At 35.3% G+C, this 24,476-nt stretch overlaps 1 protein-coding gene across 1 annotated transcript in view; it reads right to left on the minus strand.

The window, feature by feature from the left end:
* DIAPH3 (diaphanous-related formin 3) overlaps positions 1–24,476 on the minus strand; it is a 235,852-nt gene that overhangs the window by 118,290 nt on the left and 93,086 nt on the right. Inside the window, exons 17-19 of the mRNA XM_010575244.1 lie at positions 12,886–12,981; positions 11,842–11,936; positions 8,129–8,230 (exon numbers count right to left, since the gene is read on the minus strand). Coding sequence (XP_010573546.1) covers positions 8,129–8,230; positions 11,842–11,936; positions 12,886–12,981 — 293 coding nt within the window. The remainder of the gene's footprint in view (positions 1–8,128; positions 8,231–11,841; positions 11,937–12,885; positions 12,982–24,476) is intronic.

Here is a 24,476-nt window from a genome sequence, read left to right on the forward strand (position 1 = left end):
TCAATGTTATAACAGGAATGAAGATAAGTAAAAACATAGCTAAACTTATATTTGGATAAGAGACATTGGATATACTGATACAGCAGAGTGAATGTATAAATGACAGCTAGGATGTATTCTGAAGAATATGCAATGGATTGAGTTTTGAAGTAAAAAATTCAGAGAGAAAGAAGTTACTGCAAGCACGAATGAAGATAACAGTACATGGACAAGTGTTTCTACTTGTAAAAAAATTAAGGAGATAAATATTCGGCAAAGACAGGCAAACTAAGTGCCAAACTGTTTGCATTAAGAAGAAAACAAGAGTTAAAAAATTTAAATCTGGCTGACAACAAAATCTGGGATCATCAAAAAAGTGAAGATGACAAATGTAAAACAACTGCTATATGATTCAACGGACATAAGCGCCTAATATTAGGTGTTTTGGAAAAATACTGCAGATGGTTAAAGCATGAGACTTGTCCTACAGAAAATTTCCTCCTCAATCTTTGTCATACAAACAAAAGAATTACCTTATACTGCTCTAATAGTGCAGGAAATTCTTTATACACATGCCCAATCCTCTTTTACAAACCTTTTGCAAAAAAAGATATATAGCATAGTTCAGAACAAAAAGTGGAGTCAGGTAAGTATTAGTTTTGTAGTTAACATACAATTGCCCATGCCTGATTCAGAAATGCCAAACAAAAAAATGTGAGGTTAAAAAAGTCTTTATTTGTAAAAATGATTTCCAAAGTCTGGTTATTTATTTCAGAAATATGAATTGTTATTTAGTACAAAATATCTTCTTAAACTGGGAAAAATCGCCATTTGGTTAATACTTTTTAGTTTTCTTTAAAAAAATTCTAACCTATTGGGTGACATTCTAACATTTATTTCTAGTTTATTATTTCTGTGATTCCAAGTCTTCTTCCAATAGAATACTCAAAAAACTTATAAGATACGTGATGTGAGTTTAGTTATCACATTTTTACAATACTCAAAATCTTACCAGGGGTTTCCGATTCACTCGACTGTGAGGACCAAAAAAAAAAAGAAGAATCAAAAAGGACTGCAACAATTCTTCAGTGTTTTGTCATCTTGTTTGTGTGGTAGAAAGATATTTAATCACTATACTTCAATAACACAATTTCTTCTTTGCCCAATAAATTTTGGTAAAATAGTTCAGTGTCTCAGCACTTTCATCATCTCTTATGCAAAAGACTCAAGGAAATAAGCTATATTGTATACCTTAGGTATAATGAAATCTTCTAGGGCTGAATAAGACTATATATCTGAACAAAAGCCTTTGGAGAAAGATGTCTGAAAAGCAAAACATCTTTGTTGACGTGAACACATTGGGTCTTGTTTCAGATGAAAGCCAAATATACACCTGTACTCAGCAGCAGGGCTTGAATGGTGGTATGGCAATAATTCGTCAATGAAAATCCATTAAACAGATTACTACATTTAAAGTATCAGTAATGATTAATAAATCTAACTAGTAACTATTATATCAACTTAACTGAAAATGAATGAGATCAACATTATTAAATAGTCTACTCGGTAAACATTGTTTATTTGATACGATGACAGCGACTACACCCAAAATTAGAAAAAAATATTCTGTAAACCAATACTTTTTTCTCAGTAGGAAAGAACTATCTGCAAAACAAATCAACATTGCTAAATGTTTTAAGTCCTAAAGCCACATCATACTTATACTGCCCATTGGAGAAAGCACCAAGAAAAACAATTTAAAAAACACCAAAACCCCCAACCTTCTGTCAACAATAACCTACCAAGACGATCATCTAGCCAAAACCCCATTCATCAGATGGGTCTCTCATTGCAAGTGTGCTGTCATATGACTACTCATTTCTAAAAACAAAGATAATCTTCATCATTAACAAGCTTTATAGAATATATCACCCAATATCAGTCATAATCAATGAAACCTCCAGGAATATAATCTGAAGGTTAAATTACTTTAGGAGGAAGTTTATTGCACTAAGTACAGAACAAGAACTATACTAAACCAAAATGAAATTGAATATTAAAATTTCAGCAAGCACAAGCATACTTCATCAAGAATCTAAGCAATAAAATACAGCATTCAAAACAACATCGAATTAAGTTAATACTATGAAGCTAAGTTAAAGTGCTTAATAAGTGGAACAGATTTAATATAGTTTTCATAAAATAATTCATGGGTGTGTGCAAGCCAAAAAAAAACCCCCAAAAGCCACACTCCACAGTTATAGGTGATAATATCTATGTTCTGAGACATCAGCCTGAAGTAAGTGAAAGAACGAACGTACAGGAAAATAAAGTAGTTTATCTAAAGAAAACCTAAAGTCTGGAAGAGAAGATAAGGGTAATAAAGGATTTATTTTACACTTACTGCTGAATGAACAGAAAACAAAGTGCAAAGTAACTTAAAAAAGAGGACAATTGCAGAAACCACAAAAGCAACCCATAAAGTCACTACAAAAATCACAAGCCACACTCATGAAGGGAACCTGAACTGTTGAGAGTCATGCCCTCAACGTCTTTAAGCCAACAACAAAAGTTCATTAACTTCAGTTGAAGTAAAACATACAATACTGTAACAGTCACAGCATGCCAGTATTTCAGTAAGTGTCTAGCTGTTTCTTTCAGAGTACCAAATCTCGACTTTGAATTCAAAGCCAGAAGGATAAAAGAAGGTTTCCATTACAAATTTTTTTATTATCACACAAGTAGTAATTATCAGTTTATTCACTACTTGGGCTCTTCCTTGGAAGTCAAACAGTTTAGTCTTTCCCTTAATCACAACTTGAGAGCAAATTAACAGGGGATCTCCAAATTCTCTGAAATACCATAACTACAAGACACTACTTGCCTAAAATATACACCTGAATGTCTTGTATTGTGTGTCTAAGCTTGATTCTCTTCATTTGAAAATACCAAAAAATGAGGCATGAACCAGCAATTTTAAGCAAAAAAAACAAAACCAGCTATACTGAGAAGATTCATATTTGTGTCAACAGCAGTTCTTAAAGAAATGAGTAGAAGTTCTCAGCCCACTCCCCAGTCAGAATAAAACAAAAGATACAAGAGACCCTGATGGAGACTGAAGATGCATAAGATTCCATATTCAAAGAGTAAAAAAAAGTGACTTAATCAAAACTTCTCTCCTCCAAGAGAAATGAAAAATGTTTCATGTTAAAAACTGATTGTAGCTTGTTCTCTGAAGTCAGCTCTACTAGATGCATAGAAGGTGTGACACTAGAAAAATTGTGCCTAATGATGGGGTTTGATTTTGTTCATGCTTTTTTTAATGCTTTGCATGGAAAACTAGGGAAAGCACACACTTGCACTGTTCAGTGGGAATCTGGTTGTTCCTTCAGAAAAGAAACTCCACCAACTTTTGAGATATAAGAACTCTTATTATTTAATGCAACATTTTTCTGAGTTATCACATTGATAAATTAATCTTAAAAAATTGAGGCAAATCAGTTGGGCCACATCCAGCAAAACATGACCTACAGTGCTCCTGGTCTAGCTCTTCTCATCAGACTGACAGTCCCATCTAACTGAATAGGTACGTCTGAAAGAAATAACTAACAGTTAAAAATGTCCACCAATAACGTTGCACCTTGTCAATCAACACAAGTCAATCACTGTCTTAAGCCAGATCATTTCATATTTATTTCTACTTAAATACCACTGGATTTCAAAAAACACAGCAAAAGGACAGTGGCATAAAATGAATTACTACTTAAGATTTAAGAAAAATGTGAATTAACTTGCAGGGGTGCTTTAAAATATACCCTCATTTTCAAAATAACACAGAGGTAGTGCCAAAAGGGAAGTAATTAAAGCATTAAAGTGACTGAACTAAGTAACACAAATATGTGTAAGAGTGTGTTCAGAAATTTTATTCATCTTAACAATATATGCAGCAGAAGAGAGTTAGACCATAGAATACTATACTGATACCAGGAAGGTTCATTGGTTATTAAGCAGATGATACCTTTTTGTTTGCCAACTAAAGTACCTTTTTAGACAAAACTGATCAGGATAGCCAATTCTATAGTTGTACAATAGTGAGGATACTGTTAGCATTACAGAGACAGTAACATGGTATTAAAACCTCTGCCAATAAATGCTCCAATACTACAGGAGTCTTTCTGAAAGAATTAAAACTAGAGATTATTCTTTAAAATACAAAAAAATACTTGTTATGATGGTCTGATGACAGCAAAAGTTAAAAAATAAACACTTTTTTCCCCATAAAGCAAGTTTCTTTCCAGAAGACACCTTGTATTAAGTATTAGAGGGTTCCTGATCAATTGGAAAATGTCGACACACTATATTTCAAATTTATTACTGTTGTTATTATGTCCAACTGTAGTAAGTCCGACATTTTTGAAGAGCAAAAGACAGACTTGTCAGTTGGGTGAGGCTCAAAGATGAAATAAAAATAGCAAAGCAAGTTTTAACCTATGTGGAATTAATTTTTTAACGTCTTTTTTTGAATCAATGTTTATTCTTGATAATAAAGTAAAAAACATGTTTGCTACTTAACTTTGCATTTTACTAATTCGATTAGAATGCATAACCCTGTATGTAATTGTCCTATATAAGTACTTCCCCAACGAGACAGTTACATACATATTACTGTTGGAATGATTTGGCACGGTCAAACAGGTGTCGACCCCTCAAGTCCAATTCATGGTCAAATTTACTGGTGTAAATCCATCTTTACTGGCATTTTGCCATAATTTGTGAGACTCAAATGAAGCTGCTGAAGTTTAGACGTGCTTATCTCTGTCATCCTGGCAGACACAGTTTGAAACAAGGTTACCAGGGAGAAGCATCATGCTCAGTCTACTTTATTCAGCACAGGGCACTTCAATTTTCTCAGTAAGTCATACATATGAACCTCTCCTCTACATTAACAATCTATCCTTTCAGTTTTCTAATATTCAATTTTCTGGAAACCCATGAACTTTTAACATTATTGACCAGAAGCACAGCATTTTTAGAGCTCAATTCCAGAATAGACTCAATTAGTTCTTCTTTTAAAAAAATAAAAAAAGTTTGATGTTTACATAAAACTTAAACCCCAAAAATATTTACATAAAAAGGATCCAATTCGGACAAGTACAGAAAGACTTCTCATCTGTGCCACCAAACAGCACAAAAAAACCCCAAAACCACAAACAGAAAATGGAGCTCGACAAAGTCTTTGTAAAATATTCCACTACTAGCTTTCTCCTCTTTTCCTGCTTTGCTTATCACAATGTCATCTAGATGTCTGGGTCGACCAGATTTATATTAAAAGACTATGGCAGAGGTAAAAATGCAAGAGATTGTTTTGTTTTCTTTACCATACTCACTCTTCCTAACAAGGATTTTTTTCCCCTTCCTTTTGTCCTTTATCAACCCTTCTCCAAACATTTCAACTTCTAGATCAAATGAGCCAGGAACTTTATCAACAGCTTTTATTCATTACACAAGGAAATCTCATTCCTAGGGCACCACCCCTCTCATATACTACTGAGATATGGGCCTATGAAGAAACATATTCTTAGGAAATATATGTATTACAATATATTACTTAGATTTTGAACATGTGGGACTCCAGACTAAACCTAGCACATCTGACTTCTAATTTCATCAGCTGTTTTAATGGCATTTAAGATGAAGACTTATTTCTAGAACAAGGAAGAAATTTGGATAATCTAACATAGCTGTTTCACCCTACAGGATTTGAAGAAATTTGTGGAGCGAAGATGAAAGTGAGAGGAAGGATCTAACTCTTATATCAGATAAGAAGCCTCCCATACCATAGATCTGGCTATAAATTCCAAGAATGCCCAATGAGCATCTACTGTTTATCAGTTGCAGTATTAGTACATGTTCAAGAAAAGTGAAATAACATGCAAGTGAGAAAACAAAAACATTCAAAGCCTAGAACCATGGAAAATCTAAAGCGAATTTGAAAAATCAGAAGGTACAATTTAAGTCAATGTAAATTATTTTTAAAAATTATTAAAGTGATTCTTCAAGGGTTTAGTGGTTTTGCCTTTTTTTTTAAGAGACATTAATATATTGATGCATCTTAAATTTACATTGATTACCACAACTCAGTAAATAAATGTAGGAGCTCTCATTTATAAATTTAAGTACTTAAATCAAAAGTTCCACCTGAAGAACTGATTCAAACATAATGTTCATTATCACAGCCTCCTCCCAGTTCTTACCACCAAAAGGTTAAGATCTGTTGGTCATGGTAGATTTAACTGCTACCCTGTTTCTCTCTTTCTAAAGCTGTGTAATATAAAGTAGGTTGAAAACAAACCTAAAACTTACCATTGTGAAACCTACCTTTGTGAAACTACTGCTATTTTCTGAATTGAATAAGAAATTTTATAACAAAACAAGTGAAAAGGTAATAATTTCTCTGACTTCAGACCTTTTGTGTTCTTCGCAAGCAACAGAGGTGCTTGAAAGCATTAGCTTCACATCTCATAAAACAACAAAATATGTTTTGACTGGATTTTTTTTGTTGAGGGAGAGTACTTCTTTTAAAGGATCTCAGAGACCTCTTCAATGACCTTTTGAGATAAGTGGTGATAATTTAATCAAATAAAGTAAGGTTAAAATAATGATGAACTACAAATAGATCCCTTGAATGTCTGATAACACCTCAAAAAGAAATAAAAAGCAGAAGATTTCATTAGCTTTTGTAACTAAGAAATTTGGACCAAGAGAAATTGATAATCTGGCTTCAGTCAGAAAACTATATATGAAAATCTTGGAAAATAAATAAAAGTGTTAAAAACAGTGGTGGTTTTCTCTTTTTTTTCTTGCTCCCAGAGTGTAGTTAGAAGACTCCCAGGAACACAGAAACCAGCATTACATTAGATGTACAATGACTGTTACTCTTGTTAAAGATGGATCGAAAATGAACAGCTGCAACAGTTTTCAGCAAAAGCACCACTTCAGAACTAGTTTTGTTTTACAAGCACCTTACTCAGAGAAGACTGCCTATGTCACATCTGTAACTGGCACCAATTCAATGCAGTAGTGTTTCCTGACCAAACCAACGTTCTCCAGTTGATTCGGAATAGCAATCACTGCTCTTATATCCCACACAGGTACTCCAGCTGTTCCAATATTTAAGTACAGGTATTTGATATCCACACAGATAACTATCAACAGTAAGTGCCTACTGTTACAAAGACATGATACTCCTTTTCCTGAAGCCCATAGATACAACTGAAAGACTTATTCCCTCCCATGGAAGTCGTCCCAGATGATGCTAACAATGACCATCTTAGCTTGAAACACTAGGAGTGGACAAGAAAAATCAAAGACTTGCACAGATATATGCACCCAGGAGAAGAAATAGCCTTATTCTGTGTTTGTCTGCATGAAATAATTAACAATCATGAATTATAAGCTATATAGAAATTATATCCAAACTATATTTCCACAGAAAGCAACAACTGCCAGCACTGAACTAGCAGTATTTTCTTTTCTCTCTTCCAGTCTTCCTTTGTTAAGTCAGCCTGGGAGATATTATAAACATATCTTCCTGCTGGAAATGGAAAAAGTGACTACAAGTACTCTTGACAGAACATACTACAAAACACAGGAGGAAGGAGGCAGAATAGGTTAAACATGATGATAACTACAGTATTTTCTTCTCATTTACATGGAGAATAGAAATAAAAACATCAGTGTAGAAAACTTCACTGAAAAAGTTAAGATTTATTAATGCAAACAAAAGTAAAGCCAAACTATTTTAGCTATAGAAATTAAAAAAAAGCTCTGTAGCTCCCAGTGAAACTTTGCCACAGAAAATACCACTGATTTTTGGTTTGGGGTTTTTTTTTTTGTAAACAAAATGACTTTTTTTAGAGACAGAGGATGCCAAATCATTCCAACAGTAATATTCCAAGAATCAGGCCTTCCACATGCATGGATATGTCCACCAAAAGTCCGATTAAAAGGCAGCACTTGTACTCTTCTCCCAGTCTGGAACCTCTTCACATTTAGGAAGGAGCAGCTGGTATTGTTTCTATAGTATTATATTAAAACTGTATTTTAGGAAAGGACACAAAAAAAAAAGTTATAACAAAACAGAACTCACCACAACTCCAAACTGCTCCGGCTCAGACAAATTATTATACTCGCTCTTGAACTTGGACAATGCATTCAATTGTTCTTGTTCAGGAAGATGTTTTATTAAATTCTATCAAGAAAAATAAAATAGGGTTAAAAATCTCAGATTCCGTGTTGCTTGTATTATTGTAGGCAAATGATATTACATATGCATCATTACTGTATACTCCAAAGACAACACTCCTGCCTGAAGACAGTAAAATGTAAATAAGCAACACACAAATTAATGTAACTGAGGGTGTAAAGAGCAAGTGATACAATACTGCTAGCTATCATCTTTTGCCAATTCTACAAACATTTTTGTAGTCTTTTTTTAAACACCATTTTTAAAGAAAGAATATGCTTGATAGGCACTATGCAAACAGAACACTAAGAAGCAAATAGAACATGAATTTCAAATGTAACATATCCAACTAAAAGATCGCAAGAATTATTAAAGCTGGACAAAAAGTATTTTGAAAACGGATAATTTATTTTCTAGTATTTCAAAACAAAAACTTAAACCCATTACACGCTACTTAGCCCAAAAACTTGCTAGAAATAGGAATTCAGACGTGGGACTCAGCTTCAGCTGAATTCAGGAGTGTATATGGGGAGCTTGGACACTGACACAAGTGAGTATCTTGTGAACACAGGTAAGGGAATCTAAACATGTCACCTTCATCTGATCGTCTGAGGAATCTTCAGACTCCCTGGAGCTTCCTGAACACTTAGACACCAACATTTGTGTATAGACACTTATATTTAGGCACCTGAATCACACTCTAATTACCATCAGCTAGGTTGGCTAAAACCAGCTATCCTGAGGTTCTGGAAGTAGAGACCTTCTCAAACATTTAATTATGGTATAAAATTTGAGTCAGTAGCTCAGTTCTGTCCCTTCCCAAGACAACTACTATAACTACTAGGCTACAGTCAGGGTCCCCCTAACCTGCTGTCTTTCTCAGGTTATGACTCTTGTGTTCCTGGTTACACATTGGCTAAGCTTCCATCACAGTAAGAAAACCAGAAAGATTGTGTTCCTTCTTAAAACACTCCCAGGTCTACTGGTAACATCAGTCTTCTGATCTCAAATAAAGATTCAATCCTTCTAACACTGAATCGCGTCTAGCAAACACAGCTATCCCACTACTTACTACCATATTTCAAGAACGGGTCAGAAAGACTAACTCTAGCATTTTCACATTACTCAATGGAAAAGGCAGACATTCTGGTTAAGTCAAAATCTATTTTATTACTCAGCAAGTAAATAGCTTTGGTGATATACAATCAACAGAGAAGAATTTACTTAAGGTAGTAAACAGGATCGTCATCTGAAAGTCTTTAAAAAAAACCACTAATTTTAGCCACAAAAGATCCTATTTCTTCTTCTATATGAAATTCAGCCAGTTAGGCTATACAAATTATCTCTCTGGGGCCAGAGAGATAAAAAGTCATAGCTATGCTTTGCTTAACACAGTTCCCTAATGTAAGAAGAAAGAATTCAACTCTTTAACTACCCCAAAAATATCCCTAAACCGCTAGTCAACTAGTGGCTCTATGCTATCTTCAGAACCTGTATTAGCTAGTTCAAAGTTAGCTCCAGGTGTTTATTCAAGTTCCAATGGCACCCTTGGATCACAGTATAGACATTCCTCTTGTTAAATAGTGAAAATACTAGATTTGTAACTAAAGAACAGATGTACCCAACGTGTTGAAGTTTTTTAAAAGCAGCTCGTATATTTTGTTTAATACTACTTCTTTTAATTTTTTATAACTCAATCTCTTCACTTTTGTAACATTTGTTATTTTACAGTAGTTTAACATTTATCAAACCTTTTTTCTAATGGATAAAAAGACCTAGACAGTCCTTTATCACTGTTTTCGTTTAGTGTAAAATAGTTGCTATTTTAAGAACTGAAACCCTACTTTGATTCTAAGGAGTACAATAAGTAAGTAATTTGTTTTACAATATTATGTCATATCCAAAGTAAGGATCACATAGTTTATCAAGAAAGTAAAGTCAGCAAATAAGAAAATCTAGACTTAAGAACAAAGGTCTAAATAAACCAAAGGAAGAGTAAATGACAGTTAAAGAGTAGACTGCTTCAACAGTGTCCATGCTCAAATAAGGATTTTGGTATGAAAAAAGAGAACTATTAAAAACACATGAATGATGATGCTTAAAACAACAATGTAAACTTAAATTTTATGGAGCTTGATTTGGGCATCGTCAGACTGACTTTCAGCATGAAGAATTTATGGCAGTAGTCATATATATGCTTACCATTATTACATTTGGAAAATATTTTTGTAAAAAAGACTACATTTATTAATTATTGATGACTATGTACAGCACCAAAACAGTAAAATTGAGCAAAAATGAAAGGGTAGAGTGTAAAAATGTACATTTTAAATTAGAAATTCATAACCCACTTATTTCTTGTCTTGATATACAACATCCATATAACCACCTCTAAATATACTACAATTCCTTAACCTTTACTGAGATTAAAATGTTATTGCTTGATGCTAAAATAATTTTCACATGTAGAAAAACTGACCACAAAGCTTTCAAAAAAGAGAAAGTCAAGCGTTCTATGAATGTTTTCAATATTGAGCATCAGAAAACAAACAAACAAACAAAAAAAACCCCACCAAACTGAAGGAGCAGCTGATATCAAAGCAGCTTTATGGTGTTCAGATAAAGCTTTTGAACTGCTAGAGATGAAACACATTTTGAATATCAAACAGAGAATAAGCAGGAGAAAATTTTGACTAAGTCACAAGAAACATTCCAATAATTAGTCAATTATTATTTCCAATTACAATATGACTTTCAGAGTTTTTACGTCTTTCAGGACTAGATTTAATTTCTAACTGGAGAAAATGACAGGCAGAGGGGAGAGAGAGGGAAAGGATACATTTTACTTCTTAAGCGTAACAAGAGTAGGATTAAGGACAAATTTCCAACTTCAGAAACTGTGACATTAGGATACACTGAACAATATTTAAAGCTAGACAAAAAAAAAATTATGAAGGCAAGAAATTTCTAGAAAGTAGAAGTACCATAATATCTAAGGTATCTTATAAAAATAAATAATTAACACTGTGCATAGAAGAACAGGAGGAACTTCCAGTTTCTTTTGTCTCCACACAGAACCATACTGATTTTGTGCTTTGAATAAAATAATACAGAAAGGGAAAACACTATTCAAATAAACTCTAGGGAAGAACAGTGGTCACTGTGGATGCCCTAAAGCAAGATCCCGGATTGTGTCGGCTCTAACAGGACAGGGGAAAACAAACAAACAAAAAACCCACCAAACAAAACACCCAAACCTTTTTCCATCTAGTTTTTGACCAAGACAACAGATTTGTGCAGATGAGACAGAGGCAGAAACAGATTAAAGGAAAAATTAGTAACTAGTGTAGAAACAGAATATCATATGCTGTTTGAATATATATCAAAGAAAAATCTCTAGGCGTGGACAATATGAATGCAGAAATCAATTCAGCTGCTTTCATAAAAAAAAAAAAAAATAGCATTACCAATATAAAAACCCTATAGTTCACAGAGAGAAAGAAAAAAAAAAGATTCTTGCAGCAATTCATTAGGCAAAGAGACTTTTTAGCTACAGGTTTCTATTTAATGTGACGCTTACCCTGAAATACTGGGATTCAAAGTGTCATTTTCCTTACCTGAATCATGGACTCTGACAGATGTGTTTCGTCTACTTCCAGTATCATCATTTTGATTTCCTCATAAGGCACTCGGAAAGAGCCAAGGAAAATTGCTAAAACAAAGATTCAACACATAATGAAGAAAGCAAGACAACAACAATCATTTTTCTACTTACAAAACGCCAATTAAACAGGCCATAGCATCTACAGGTTAACAAAGACTGTGCAAAGTAATACAGATAACAGATAACAATTTTAAATGCATTTTTAATTACTGTTCTCCCACAATCCCAGCCTTCTGCATCCATTTGTTATGCACAACATCCAGAATCAAAGAAGACCTCCATAAGTAGCCAGTGACAAGTCTACTCTGTAGGATAATCATTACTGTTCTAGTACTTTGTTCTGGGGTGATGATTACACTGTTTTCTTCAACAGTCTTGTCAGAGCTTTCTCTTTAAAAAGCACCATGAGAAACCAAAACCATATAAACAGTTAAAAAAAAAAAAAGTCTCATAAGCACTGTTTATTTATTCACTGTAATCCAATAATTTCCTATTTTCTCTCTGCCGGCATTTAGGAACCTATTCTTTATAGCACTCCTCTCCGCCAAAACTTTATCATCTTTATTTGCATATTACTGCATAATGCTGAGTATTGCCTTCTCTCTACAAAGTACATAAGAGATGGCCAGACAGCCTGTAGACTTTACTGTCTTTTTTGTTGGGAGGGGAGTGGCGGGCGTAGGGAGGCAGGCAGTATTCCTTGATGAATATGTTGAAAATATGGAAAGATAATTAGATATATAGCTGTGTGCTTGTACTTCAATATATACAGAAGAGAATAATCTCACTCTTAAAGGATAACCTTTAAGTGTTTTCTGGGTCTCTTTAAACGCGTTTCAGTTGTATCGACTCACATGCTTGGGCTTAACACCAATATGCACATATTCTCACACGCTTTAAACAAAAAGTGGTTACCAAGCAGTCAGACAAGAGAGAAAGACATTTTTATGGAACATGTATACAACATTACTTTGCCATAAAAACAGAACCTACTTACACAGATTCTGCGCAATCTTTGGGTCCAAAACTTTTAATTCTTTGATTCGTTTCTTAATGGTTTTCTTTTCTTCAAAATCCTCCTCCTCTTTTTTTACTGCCAAAGTAAACACAAATACACTCACTATTAACTCTTAATGTTTAGAGAAAACGTTAATGAATTAAAAAAACGTATTTGTTATCAAGTGTAGTCAATTCACAAAGAAAAGAACATATAGAACACAGACAAAAAAATACAGAGGTTTTGCATTGATTGTGTGTATTCTCAAAATTTTTGCTCTTCAGTCAAATTTGTCAGCATGTTAGCCTTCTATAAAAAGATGATTTTTTTTAATATATAGAAACTGAATAAAGATGCTAATGTTAATTGTCTGAATGGCCTGAGGTCATGAAAGTCATATTTAAAATACCATGCAACATACTTCAGTCAGCCTGGCCAGGTTAGCATTCTGAATTGGATTTTAACACAAACAAATCTTAAAGAAGATACGATAATATGTCTCAACATTGAGCAATAAAGAACCAATCCAAAATTTAAGTATTTTTGTGCCCGCATTTGTCTAAATATATGCGCCAAAATTATCAAAGATCACTGGCTCATTACAAAATTAACATTACCTTAGAATGTGAGTATATACCTATTTTCCTTATCTCCTCCAAAAAGATGTATTTTTAAACATATGATGTAATCATCTTATTATAAAACACCACAAAGACAAAGTGATTGTATAAACATACATTAACATTGCTGGAAATTTTGGTTTATTCTTTCTTTTCAGAAAATAATTCATACAAATAGGATCTCCCAAATGCTTTATGTAAGCTGAATTTATTTCTCATCATTCACACACTGTCATAAGAATTTCATTTAAAGTAACAGCATAGGGTTGATAATGTATTAGTAGGAACCATTGCAATTATTATGCAAACAAACAAAAAGACCAAAACCACACAAATCTTTTCGTAAATCCAATCTGGTTGTCCTTTTTTTATTTTCTTCCTTTCTTTTTTTTTTTATTCCTTTTTTCCCCCCCAGCACAAATCTTCACTGTCAAATGTTATTCACCCAGTGTATTACTACTGTTTATCTAATTCTCTATACTATACTAATTCTCTATACTATTTCACAAATGAAAGTAGTTTCCAAGCTTTTACAGCATGATTGCTCCAAATTAAGTTATACATGCTTCAAATAGTTGAAAACATGCAATAAAAGTATATGATACTGACTCAGAAGGAGATGGATATAGACCAGAAGACATAGGATTAACATTTCTAGCTCACTGATGATTCTTGACAAAACTAGATATAACATGAATTATCAAGAGGCTTTCCCTAAATTTAAATTACTTCTGTAAATTTTAAGAGAGATCTTTGAGAGCTATATCATTCTTAAAAAAAAGTTTTTCTAACCAAAATAAATTTTGCCCAGGATTGGGACACAGACTAAATGACCTCTTGAGGTCCTTGAGCTTTGCTATCTAGGATACTACCAAAGAGGTAGGAACTTAAAGACCTCACATAAGGATTGAAGGAACTAGACTCTAGTCCCTTCCAATTTGGCGGAGACACAAATTTGAATCATCTCCTAAATCGCTTTTAATACTCTACACCTGCTAGGTAGCATGATGTTCCTCCTGAGGACATGCCACAGTGCAGAAAAGAACCTGGTATTCTGAAAAATGAAATTACTGAGCGAAGACATAAAGACCCATAACTCCTGGGAAGGAGGACTGGTATCCAGGGTCCCGGCAAATGGGTTACAAAGCCACAATCCTCCTCTTTTGTCTTTCCCCTCACCCTACCCACAACAATCAGTTGGCCTTGAATTTCTTTTAGCACAGGTTTAACAGAAAGGTTAGTATTTTCCTGTCCCAGGAAAAAGGACACGCTCTACTTACTATGCATGTGAAAGCAAAAGAAGTAGGTTTTAACCACCAATGTGAGAACTCAATATCCCATATTCAAAAGGAACAGAATGGCATTTGAGCCACTGGATAAAAAGGAGGTTACCACTAAAGCTTCACTTTTTTCTAGTTATGCTTTATGAAGAGCCCTTACTGAACCCAGAAGGGCATGTCAGAAGCTACGGATCTCAGGATCATGGAACTGTTTTCTCCTGCAGTGACACACCTTAACAGACCTCTCAAATTTCTTATCGGTTACATGCTGAAAACAGTCATTCTTAAAAGCATCATTTTGAGTTGCCTGTCTTATCAAGCTAGAATTGCAGATTCTACTAGAAGATCTGGACATCTCTGTAGCACAGGTTCCATGCCACCTTCACGCCTTACTCATCTGAATCATAATGAAAATACAGTACTGCTTTTTGGCTACCTTGGAACTTTGCAAATCACCATTTTACAGGAAACAAAATAATTTCCTTAGTAGTCGCAATAAAAAAGTGAAATTATCTGAATTTATTAATTTACTTAAACTTGCCCTGACAGCCTTGAACTGCATACTAATAGGGGCTCAAATAGGAAAAAATACAAATATGTTTGTCTTTTCCAGCACTAACAAGCAACATTTATGCATTGCAAGTCTTATAAGAGATAATACACAGATACACAAACATACAAAAAAATATCAGCAGTTATTTTAATTCCCAACTTTCAAATCAAGAAACAAGGCTGCAAATGAATTGGCTTATTCCCTCTGGAATTTTCACCCAGGAGGGGGTTACGCACAATCTTACAGCAATACTTAGGGCATCACAACCCTAAGGAAAAATGTATAAGCATAGAACATATTTACCTGAGGAACTCATGCAGGAGTTGTATGCAGAGCTATACAATTATGCAACAAACTAAACTACTGCAGACTTACATGATACTTCTTCAGGAGAATTCAGGTCACATCCTTATGTAGTTGGCAGCAGTAAGAAGCAGAGGATATGTATTACTTGTCTTCCCTATTGGAAATGTTGCACTTTCCAGTGAAAACTCTGATACCTCCTACTGCCACTAGAAATTTTTACCTCATTTGCTTATTAAGTTATAAGGGAGAAAAACAAACAAACAAACAAACAAGAAACAAAACTATTATCTATTTCCAACAAAAAAAAGGGGGGAAAAGCCCACGGGGGGGGGGAGGATGTAATAGATTTGAACAGATAAAGTAAATATCTGGACTAACAGGAAATCAAAGAAAATAAGCAATTCGCTTTTTATTTGGGGAGGGCACTGGAGCAGGGAGGAAAGTATACAGAACATAGAAAATGGGAAATATTTGCTTACACTGGAAAAAGAAAGCAGCCCAGTGAGAGTGGGCAGCCGCTGCAGAAAGGAGGTGACTCTTGAGAGAAATAAATGTAAGATGTTGTGCTAACGAGAGAATAATCAAACCAGGGGATCTCAAAATGCACAGACAGCTGTCATGGCTCCAGAAGTTGGACCATCATGTTAAACCATTAACTTTTTCAAAATCACATGTCTTATTTCAAGTATTATACAACTAAAAAGGAATGCCACATATCAAGAACCACACAACCTTTCAAGTTCTGTCTATATGCTATATCTATCACACTGGGGGGCATACACATGGCCCCAGCATCTGAACTGGATAATTTTTAGTCAGTAGTACCTCATCTAATGCTGCACCTGCTCTGCCCTCTCAGACTGGGAAACAAAGTGCTAGAGCACTTTGAAACACACAGAATTCATCTCCCACCCTTCACAGTTCCTCTTATCTCCACAATCCTACATCCTTATTAACATGACTCCAAAATTAACAGATGTGGTTGCCAGTGTACAGACAAATACCTCAAAGAAGTTTCACCTATTGGAAAGATTGCTTTTACTGTCTCCTTCAAACATGCATCCATATATACGTTCAACTGTAGTCAACTACCTCCATCTGTGGCAATGACCTGACTGAAATTAGAGTCCTGAAGGGAATGGCAACAGGACTGTTTTACAAATATAACATCACAGTTGGAAGCCTACAGGATAGCATTTCATAACAAAGTGGATTGAATCCTATGTAGCTACTCCGCAGATTTCTGAAACAATTACATACTTGGTAGGTGCCACTGAAATCATCTACATTCATGAATTGCTATCCACATTTCCATTTCTGCCACAGGTCTTGATATAATCTGCTACTCGCAATCTTTGTGTAAGAAAAATCATGTCTGTGCATTTGTATGCTAAAGGAAAAAAAAAGTCTTCTAAAATACATCATCCTATTGAATAAAAACAAAATACCCTTGAAATACAGGCTTCAAAAGGAACATGCAGATCTGAACATTATTTTTAAAAGTCTGAATTCCTAGTTCAGATGAAACCTGAAAACTACTTTACACAGAAATCTACAGAACACTCAGCAGAGTTATTTTGTCACTAAGTAACAGAGTGTACAGAAAATTATACAAGACCTTGCACCTCTCCTACCCTCTTAGCTAAGACAACAGTCATCTTGCAGTCTGTCTTCACTGACAAATGAAAGAACAAGCCTGGGGTCACAGGCTCAAAGGATGTACCTATACCGAGTCTCATTATGAAAGCAGATGCCAACCTCATCTGTTTAAAAGTCTAACTCTTAGAAGTAAATGATAGCTTGTGCCCCATATAGTAGGATATTCAACTGAAAGACCTGCATTCTTTATCTCCAAAAAGTTATCTGCAATCAAAGGAATGGATCTTTAATAGAAGATGAGGTTGCAGCTAAATAACAAATGCTGCAGGAGTTCTTAGTTATTCAATGCAAGAAAGTGGAATAACTTGCTATAAATCACAGAACTACTGAGGATGGAAGGGACCTCTGGAAGTCATCTGGTCCAACATCCCTACTCAAGCAGGGCCACCTAGAGCCAGGTGCCCGGGACCGTGAATATTTCTAAGGAGTGAGACTCCACAGCCTCCCTGGGCAACCTGTGTCAGTGCTCAGTCACCCTCACAGTGAAAAAGCGTTTCCTGATGTTCAGAGGGAACCTCCCGTGTTTCAGTTTGTGCCCACGGCCTCTTGTCCTGTCACTGGGCACCACTGAAAAGAGCCTGACTCCATCCTCCTTGCACCCTTCCTTCAGGTATTTATATCAATTGCTAAGATCCCCCTGAGCCTTCTCTTCTCCGGTCCGAACAGTCTCAGCTCTCTCAGCCTTTCCTCGTAGGAGAGATGCTCCAGACCCTTCATCATCTTCGTGACCCTTTGTTGGACTTCACCCAGTATGTCCACGTCTCTCTTGTACTGAGGAGCCCAGAACTGGACACAGTACTCCAGGTGTGGCCTCACCAGTGTTAAAATCAAAGGCCTGACACGGAATACATGCCTTCTGGCTATCAGACCATAGCCTTTTGAAGTCTTGGATTGTTTTAACAGCTCCACAACTACTATCCCACAATATGACATGAGACAAAGCAAAGCAAAGTTTAGTCTCAAAAAAAGGACACCAACCAGCCTATTTCCCAGGCTGCCACACTACTACACAGGTGCCATCAGCTCCATTTACAGATTCCATACCGAGTTGCAGGGTTCACCAGCACAGTTATTTGTGACAATCTACTTCACACTAGCAAAAATATTATGAACTAGATCCAAATCATTCTGCAATATCATTGAAGACACCCATTTGCTTTATTTTGTAAAAACAAGGATAAAATGAGGATACTGGGCACAGCCCACAGCAGTAGGAAGAATGCCTGAATGCTGAGAGGCCAGGAAGCTGGGAAATGTTCTTCTTTCCAAACAGAGCAACCTAAGGTTGTATCAACACAAATGTTAGCCTCAGGGACTGTTCAGCACTCCTAATAATCTAATTCAGCCCTTTTATGGGGTAGAAACTATGTTTCAAATACTATGAAAAAGCTTTCATGCTCCATCTTATTTTACATCTACATACGTATAAAACTTGAAAAGTCAGTATGAAGTTACTAACTATGGTAGGTATATAAATAACGGTTCACAGTTTTACCTGCCAGCTTTGAAATTGAAAACACTTCCAGTACTTTACATCAAGCTGGATTGCGAACTCCTAGAAAGTATGGGTACTTGCTATTCTTCTTCACGTTCACTACAACAGTTATGTGGAAAACATAATACAAAGGTGCCGAGCTCCTGTTTATTCAGGCCTCTGTCCTTTTTGACAATTTCTATTCATCAGTAACTCATATCTTTGGAACGGTAGTTGCTGTAACAGTGAAATGTCTTAAGTTTTACCACTTGTTTTCTGAGCAGTTTGCAAGAGATTGTCACTTCTTACCTCCCTCAAACATGCGTTCAGTCACGCACACTTGCACTGTTGTTCCTATATTGACAGTGCTGCTGTTGAATTGGCACAAGTCATGCATACCTCATGATAACTCAGTCATGCTTCACGATAACTCATTCAGAATAGAAGATTTTATCACAACTAATTTCTCAAGGGTACATAAGAACTGGCATCATTGATAACAGCAAAGGTACAAATGTAATCAGGGATTTTATCTCTGACAGGCTATTGCAAGCTAATTCAGAAGAATATGCCTCTATAATCAGCTATTAAATACATCCAATGACTGACTTTATAGATACTTTCACACAAAGTTTCTCTATGAATCAGCCTATTTTTTAAATATTTTAATTTACCACAAAATATCTATTAAACTTGTATAATTATATAATCTGCATGAGAAACCAACTGAAGCATATATAATATGTATGACAGTTGGAGAGTAATTATAAATATAAGTGTAATATACTGATACGTTCTCTTATAGCTCTGTAAAAAATTAAAAAAAAAATTAGAACATCTTTTCAGATGGTTTTAGCACATAGCACCTTTTATATTACTTAATACAGTCTTTAACTTTCTGTATGCACATCACATTACATGCACAAAAATAAGTACTTCAGCTTAGAATTTTTACAGTTCCCAGCACATGCATCTTGCCCATTGAAATACTGTACAATCATGGCATGAATAGGTGGACCAAGGTAAAAAAAAAAAACAACGGGTAATTAAGATGGACACATAAGGTCCTTGTTTGCAAGAAGACATAACAGTAACAGGCACAGGCCAACTAATCACGTAACAGGAACTAGTACACTGGCAAGTGATTAACCACATGGACTTGTGTGTGTGCTTCCACCCTTCTCCTCCTTTATAACAATGAACAGACGAGTTTACAGTTAAAGAGTACGCTTTTGGGAAATTAGCCAAGTGGTTAAACTAAGTTACCAAGTTTTTTAAAGCAGAAATACCATCTTCGTTTTATTTTGAAAACCTAAGTGTCATCATACTGATTAAATAGTTTCTAAATAATGTTAGTTCATTCATAAACCAAAAACATGAAGCTCTCATGTTTGTTAAGGGCATCCAATAAAATTGTGAAGAAAAAAAAAAAAATCAGCTCTGAAATCCTATTTCTTAAGAAGTAACTATCTAAAATACTCTCAGAAGTATGGCATATATAAATCAGAAGAATCTTTTTCTTAGTTACAATCTGAACACCTGCTTGGCTCCACACTAAAACTCAAAGTTTTAACGAAAACTGATTCAAATCCTGGAAGGATTTTAAACTTCACTAATTTTCCTGGGAAGGGAAAGGAAAAAGGGGGGGGTTTGACATGAGCTTTCTGCTACAATGAAGTTTGCTTAACAGGAAAAAGCAAAACACACTGGTGTTCCCAGCATTAAAATTATTTAGAGTGTAGCTCCTGTAGACACATAATTCTGCAGTTTTCAGGCCTCCCCATTTTAAGATATATTCCTACCATCAAGACTTAGCTGCTTGGGTCTTACGAGGCTGATCTGTCACTTGACAGAAGCTATCAAAAGCAGAATAACAGGACCCGAGTGCAGTTGCACCCCAGGTGAGCATAGTTGATTCAAGAAGCACCGTAATGTTACTTATTACCCTGTGAAATGGAATGACAACTTTTCAGCTCCAATTTTTGGGGTCTGACATCTGAAAGGAGATAGAGAACCACACAAAAGTATTGGTCAAGGAGCCAGCATGGGTCAGATTGAGCGGGACAAGGCAACAGAATGAGCTAGATCCAGTTAAAATAAGAACAACTATGCCCTGTTGGATCAAAAGTCAACCTCTTCCTGGGATCAGTAAGATGCATAGGAAAAAGTAAAAGAACAAATTAAGCATACACATCTTTGCAAGTCTCCATATATTTGCCTTTCAGAGGTTGCCCAACTCCAGAGCAAAAGCTTTTCATTTAATAATCCTCAACAGATTGTTCTTCCATGCATTTGTGTTAATTGTTTTACAGCTAGTAAATTTTAAACATTGATGATGTCCTTCAGCACAGTTTCCTTTCTTAACTATGCATTGTACAAAGAAAGACTTCCTTTTATTTGATAATCTTGATCAGTTTTGCTGTACATCTACTATACCTTCTATTAGTGAGAGGAAACAAAACCACACAAAGTATGCAGGATGTGGGCACAGCTTGAACTTGTAGTGATATATTTATTATTATTTTGTTCTTCTTTCCTAACAGTTCCTAAAATCCTATTCGCATTCAACCATTACTGAGACTGAGAAGATTTTGCCAGTGTATCAGTAATTTATTAAATTGTTAACTAATTCTACCCTTTCTTAATGATTATCTACAATATGTCCACCATGGGTATCAACTTTGCTAATCATAGATCCTCAAAGCCCAGAAACCATTTTAAAAACTGTCATCACATTTGTCACCTTTCTTCCTTTCCTCTGATGCTAGCATAGGCTCAAATAATAGTTTACACAGCACAGTTCATAGCTCAGCTGTTTCATCCTTCAGTTCCCTTAGAAGTCTGGGGTGAATACCAGCTGGTCTTAGCAATCTGTTACTGTCCACTTTATTGACCTATTCTAAAATTTCCTCTACTGACCATGCAAGTTGTGATTCATCCTCCAACGCAGTGCTCCCCCCAAAGACCAGTTTGGAGGCAACTTCACTATTGGACAAACAGAAATAATTCTAAGCTTCAGCAGCTGGAATTAGGAAAGAGGGGTGTTACTCAAACTTTTTTTTCCTTGGAACACAGATAAGAAGCAGTAAATCATACTTTTTAATTGCATTTTTATAAAGTCTTTATCCATGCTCAAAATACACTAGTATGAAAATTTTAACAGCTTAGCTATAACTCAACAAAGCAGTAAGAATTAGAACAGTATTTGAAACATACTGAAGTCCCTGGAATTTAAAGACGAGCATATACTCTTAAGTAAAATCTGAGTAAAAAAAACCCAACATACTAAGATGTAGCTTCTGCTGCTTATAGATTTTATGTACTATATATTAAATGTCATTAATATGCTGCAGTAATTGTACTTCCTTAACTATGTTCTGTTGTTGTTTACAAGTAAGACTATAAGTTAAACATCTTTTTAATCTTCTAATGAATAATTTATTACTTTGCTTGATATCAAAACTTTCAACTTCACTAAATAACTCCTAAAAGTTGGACAATGACTTGTTTCTAGACCAAAGTCCAAGGTAAAACCTAATTTTAGATCTTCTTACTGTGCAATTTTTCAAACTGTTAGTATTTATCATTTTTTATTTACAAGAAAAATTAAAAATATTTTTCCCATTTACATCTTAACTCACTATGCTGTCAAAATTGTTTGATCATAATCTTTACTTTCAATTTAATACATGTTTCCAGCCCTTGAGTTTCAAAGACTGGAAGTCTGTACCGAACATAAAGCAATTCAAGTTTTTTTGCCTTCAGTTTCAAGTTAGACTTTTAATTCCAAAAAACACACCTAACCAAGGTTGACTTGACGACTACAGTTCCCTTTACAGAGACCTAAGGACTTGCACATAAGAAAATAACTTTCAGTGTCTTACAGACTGAAGTATAAGGTTATACATTGTAGATTCTTAAAAACACAGAATCTGATAAAAAGTAGCGCAGGTTTTTCAAACACCCTTATTACCATCCATTTCTGTTAACACTCCAATAGAAAACAGGCTGTAACAAGTAATTTCATGAAAGGAAAGCAAGAGCACACTTACAGACTCATTGGATAACCTTACTTCCTAAGTTACTTGCAAATTCTTACTTTATTGCTGCCATCATTACTTTATCACTGCCTGATCAATAAGATCCTTGAGGTCATTTTCTCCAAACAGGATTTTGAAAACAGAGAATTTCCAGGGCACTTCCTATGGCCAGAAAACAATTCCCCATACAGAAAAAGATATACAGTGCAATATATTCAAAGCTCAAGTCCTTCCTCCTGAGTGCTGCAAACCCCTTCTCTAGTCTGCTTAAGTGTCTTGTTAGAGCAATTAACTCTTGCCATAGCCTCTTTTGCTTATTACCCTCAAAGTCAGTGTCAAGTTTTCCACTATAAAATTTCAAGTAATACAAGAATTCAAGTGCCTAAAGTCTACAATTTTACAAGTTTTCATCTGTGGGCCACACAAAACATAAGGGGGAGGGTGGGGGGAGACAAAGAAAAACCCCAAACCTCAACTTTATAGAATATAGACTATGGCAACTAAAGAGTTAGTTGAATTGTCCTACATTTCCTGTTTAAAGTTTGCCAACCCCCTCCTTAAATTTGCAATTCTTAAAAAAAATTTTTAAAAAAGTAAAAAAAAAAATCAACAACTATACTAGCCTGCAAAATCATCACTGCAAAAAATCTTAATTATTCACTAAATTGATTTAATTAGCAAGAAAAGTTGTAATTGTGCTTCACACATATACTGTGAAGTATAAAGGAAAGACAAGTCAGAATACTTTTCAAAATTGAAAAAAAAAAAAAATAGACCGGCTTCATATATAAATAATGAGAACATGCAATAACCAATGATTCCATTACTTTCAAATTACCTAATTGCCCTCAGAGGTTTAGCTAGAGTTTGTCTGATATATGTCTATTATTGCATATACTGCATGCTTACCAGTTAAACAGATTTAGATTAGAAGTAAGGAAGATATTCTTTACTGCGAAGGTGGTGAGACACTGGAACAGGTTGCCCAGAGAGGTGGTGGATGCCCCATCCCTGGAAACATTCAAGGTGAGGTTGGACGGGGCTCTGAGCGACCTGATCGAGTTGAAGATGTCCCTGCTCACTGCAGAGGGGTTGAACGAGATGACCTTTAAAGGTCCCTTCCAACCCAAACTGTCCTATGATTCTATTATTCCATAAAACACGGTATGTAGACATAGCAGAGCACTGCTGGTAATAGATGGGAGTCTATTCCTCCCCTCACACACTCAGCTTTTCTCTTGGCTGCATATTCCTACCATTTCTGAAAAAGCCAGCATAATAATTGGGCTGCTTAAAAAATTTCTTCAACTCACTAAAATGGCAGAAAAATTATCAAGCAAAAAACCAAAACAGTGGGTAGTTTTCTACCAAAGTAGCAAGTCTGATCAGCTTGTGGAGTAGTCTAAGGAGCACCAGAGTGAGGCAGACGATGTAACCAGGAGCAGGGCAGAAGACATCAGGCAGGCCTCTTCCCTTCAGCATCAGTGAACTGACGCATCTGCTCAGTTGCTCCCAGAGCACCATCCTGTGATCCCAGCGGAGCAGAAGCTGGCACTGCATCTGAAAGAGGCCGTTCCACCCTTTTTCCTGTCACTTTATACTGACCAGAGTACTTTCATCTGTACAGTGAATGCCAGAAGCTAGTTTTCAGTTGTGTCA

Source organism: Haliaeetus leucocephalus, unplaced genomic scaffold, assembly GCF_000737465.1.
Source record: "Haliaeetus leucocephalus isolate CR32 unplaced genomic scaffold, Haliaeetus_leucocephalus-4.0 Scaffold462, whole genome shotgun sequence".
Classification (NCBI taxonomy): Eukaryota; Metazoa; Chordata; class Aves; order Accipitriformes; family Accipitridae; genus Haliaeetus; species Haliaeetus leucocephalus.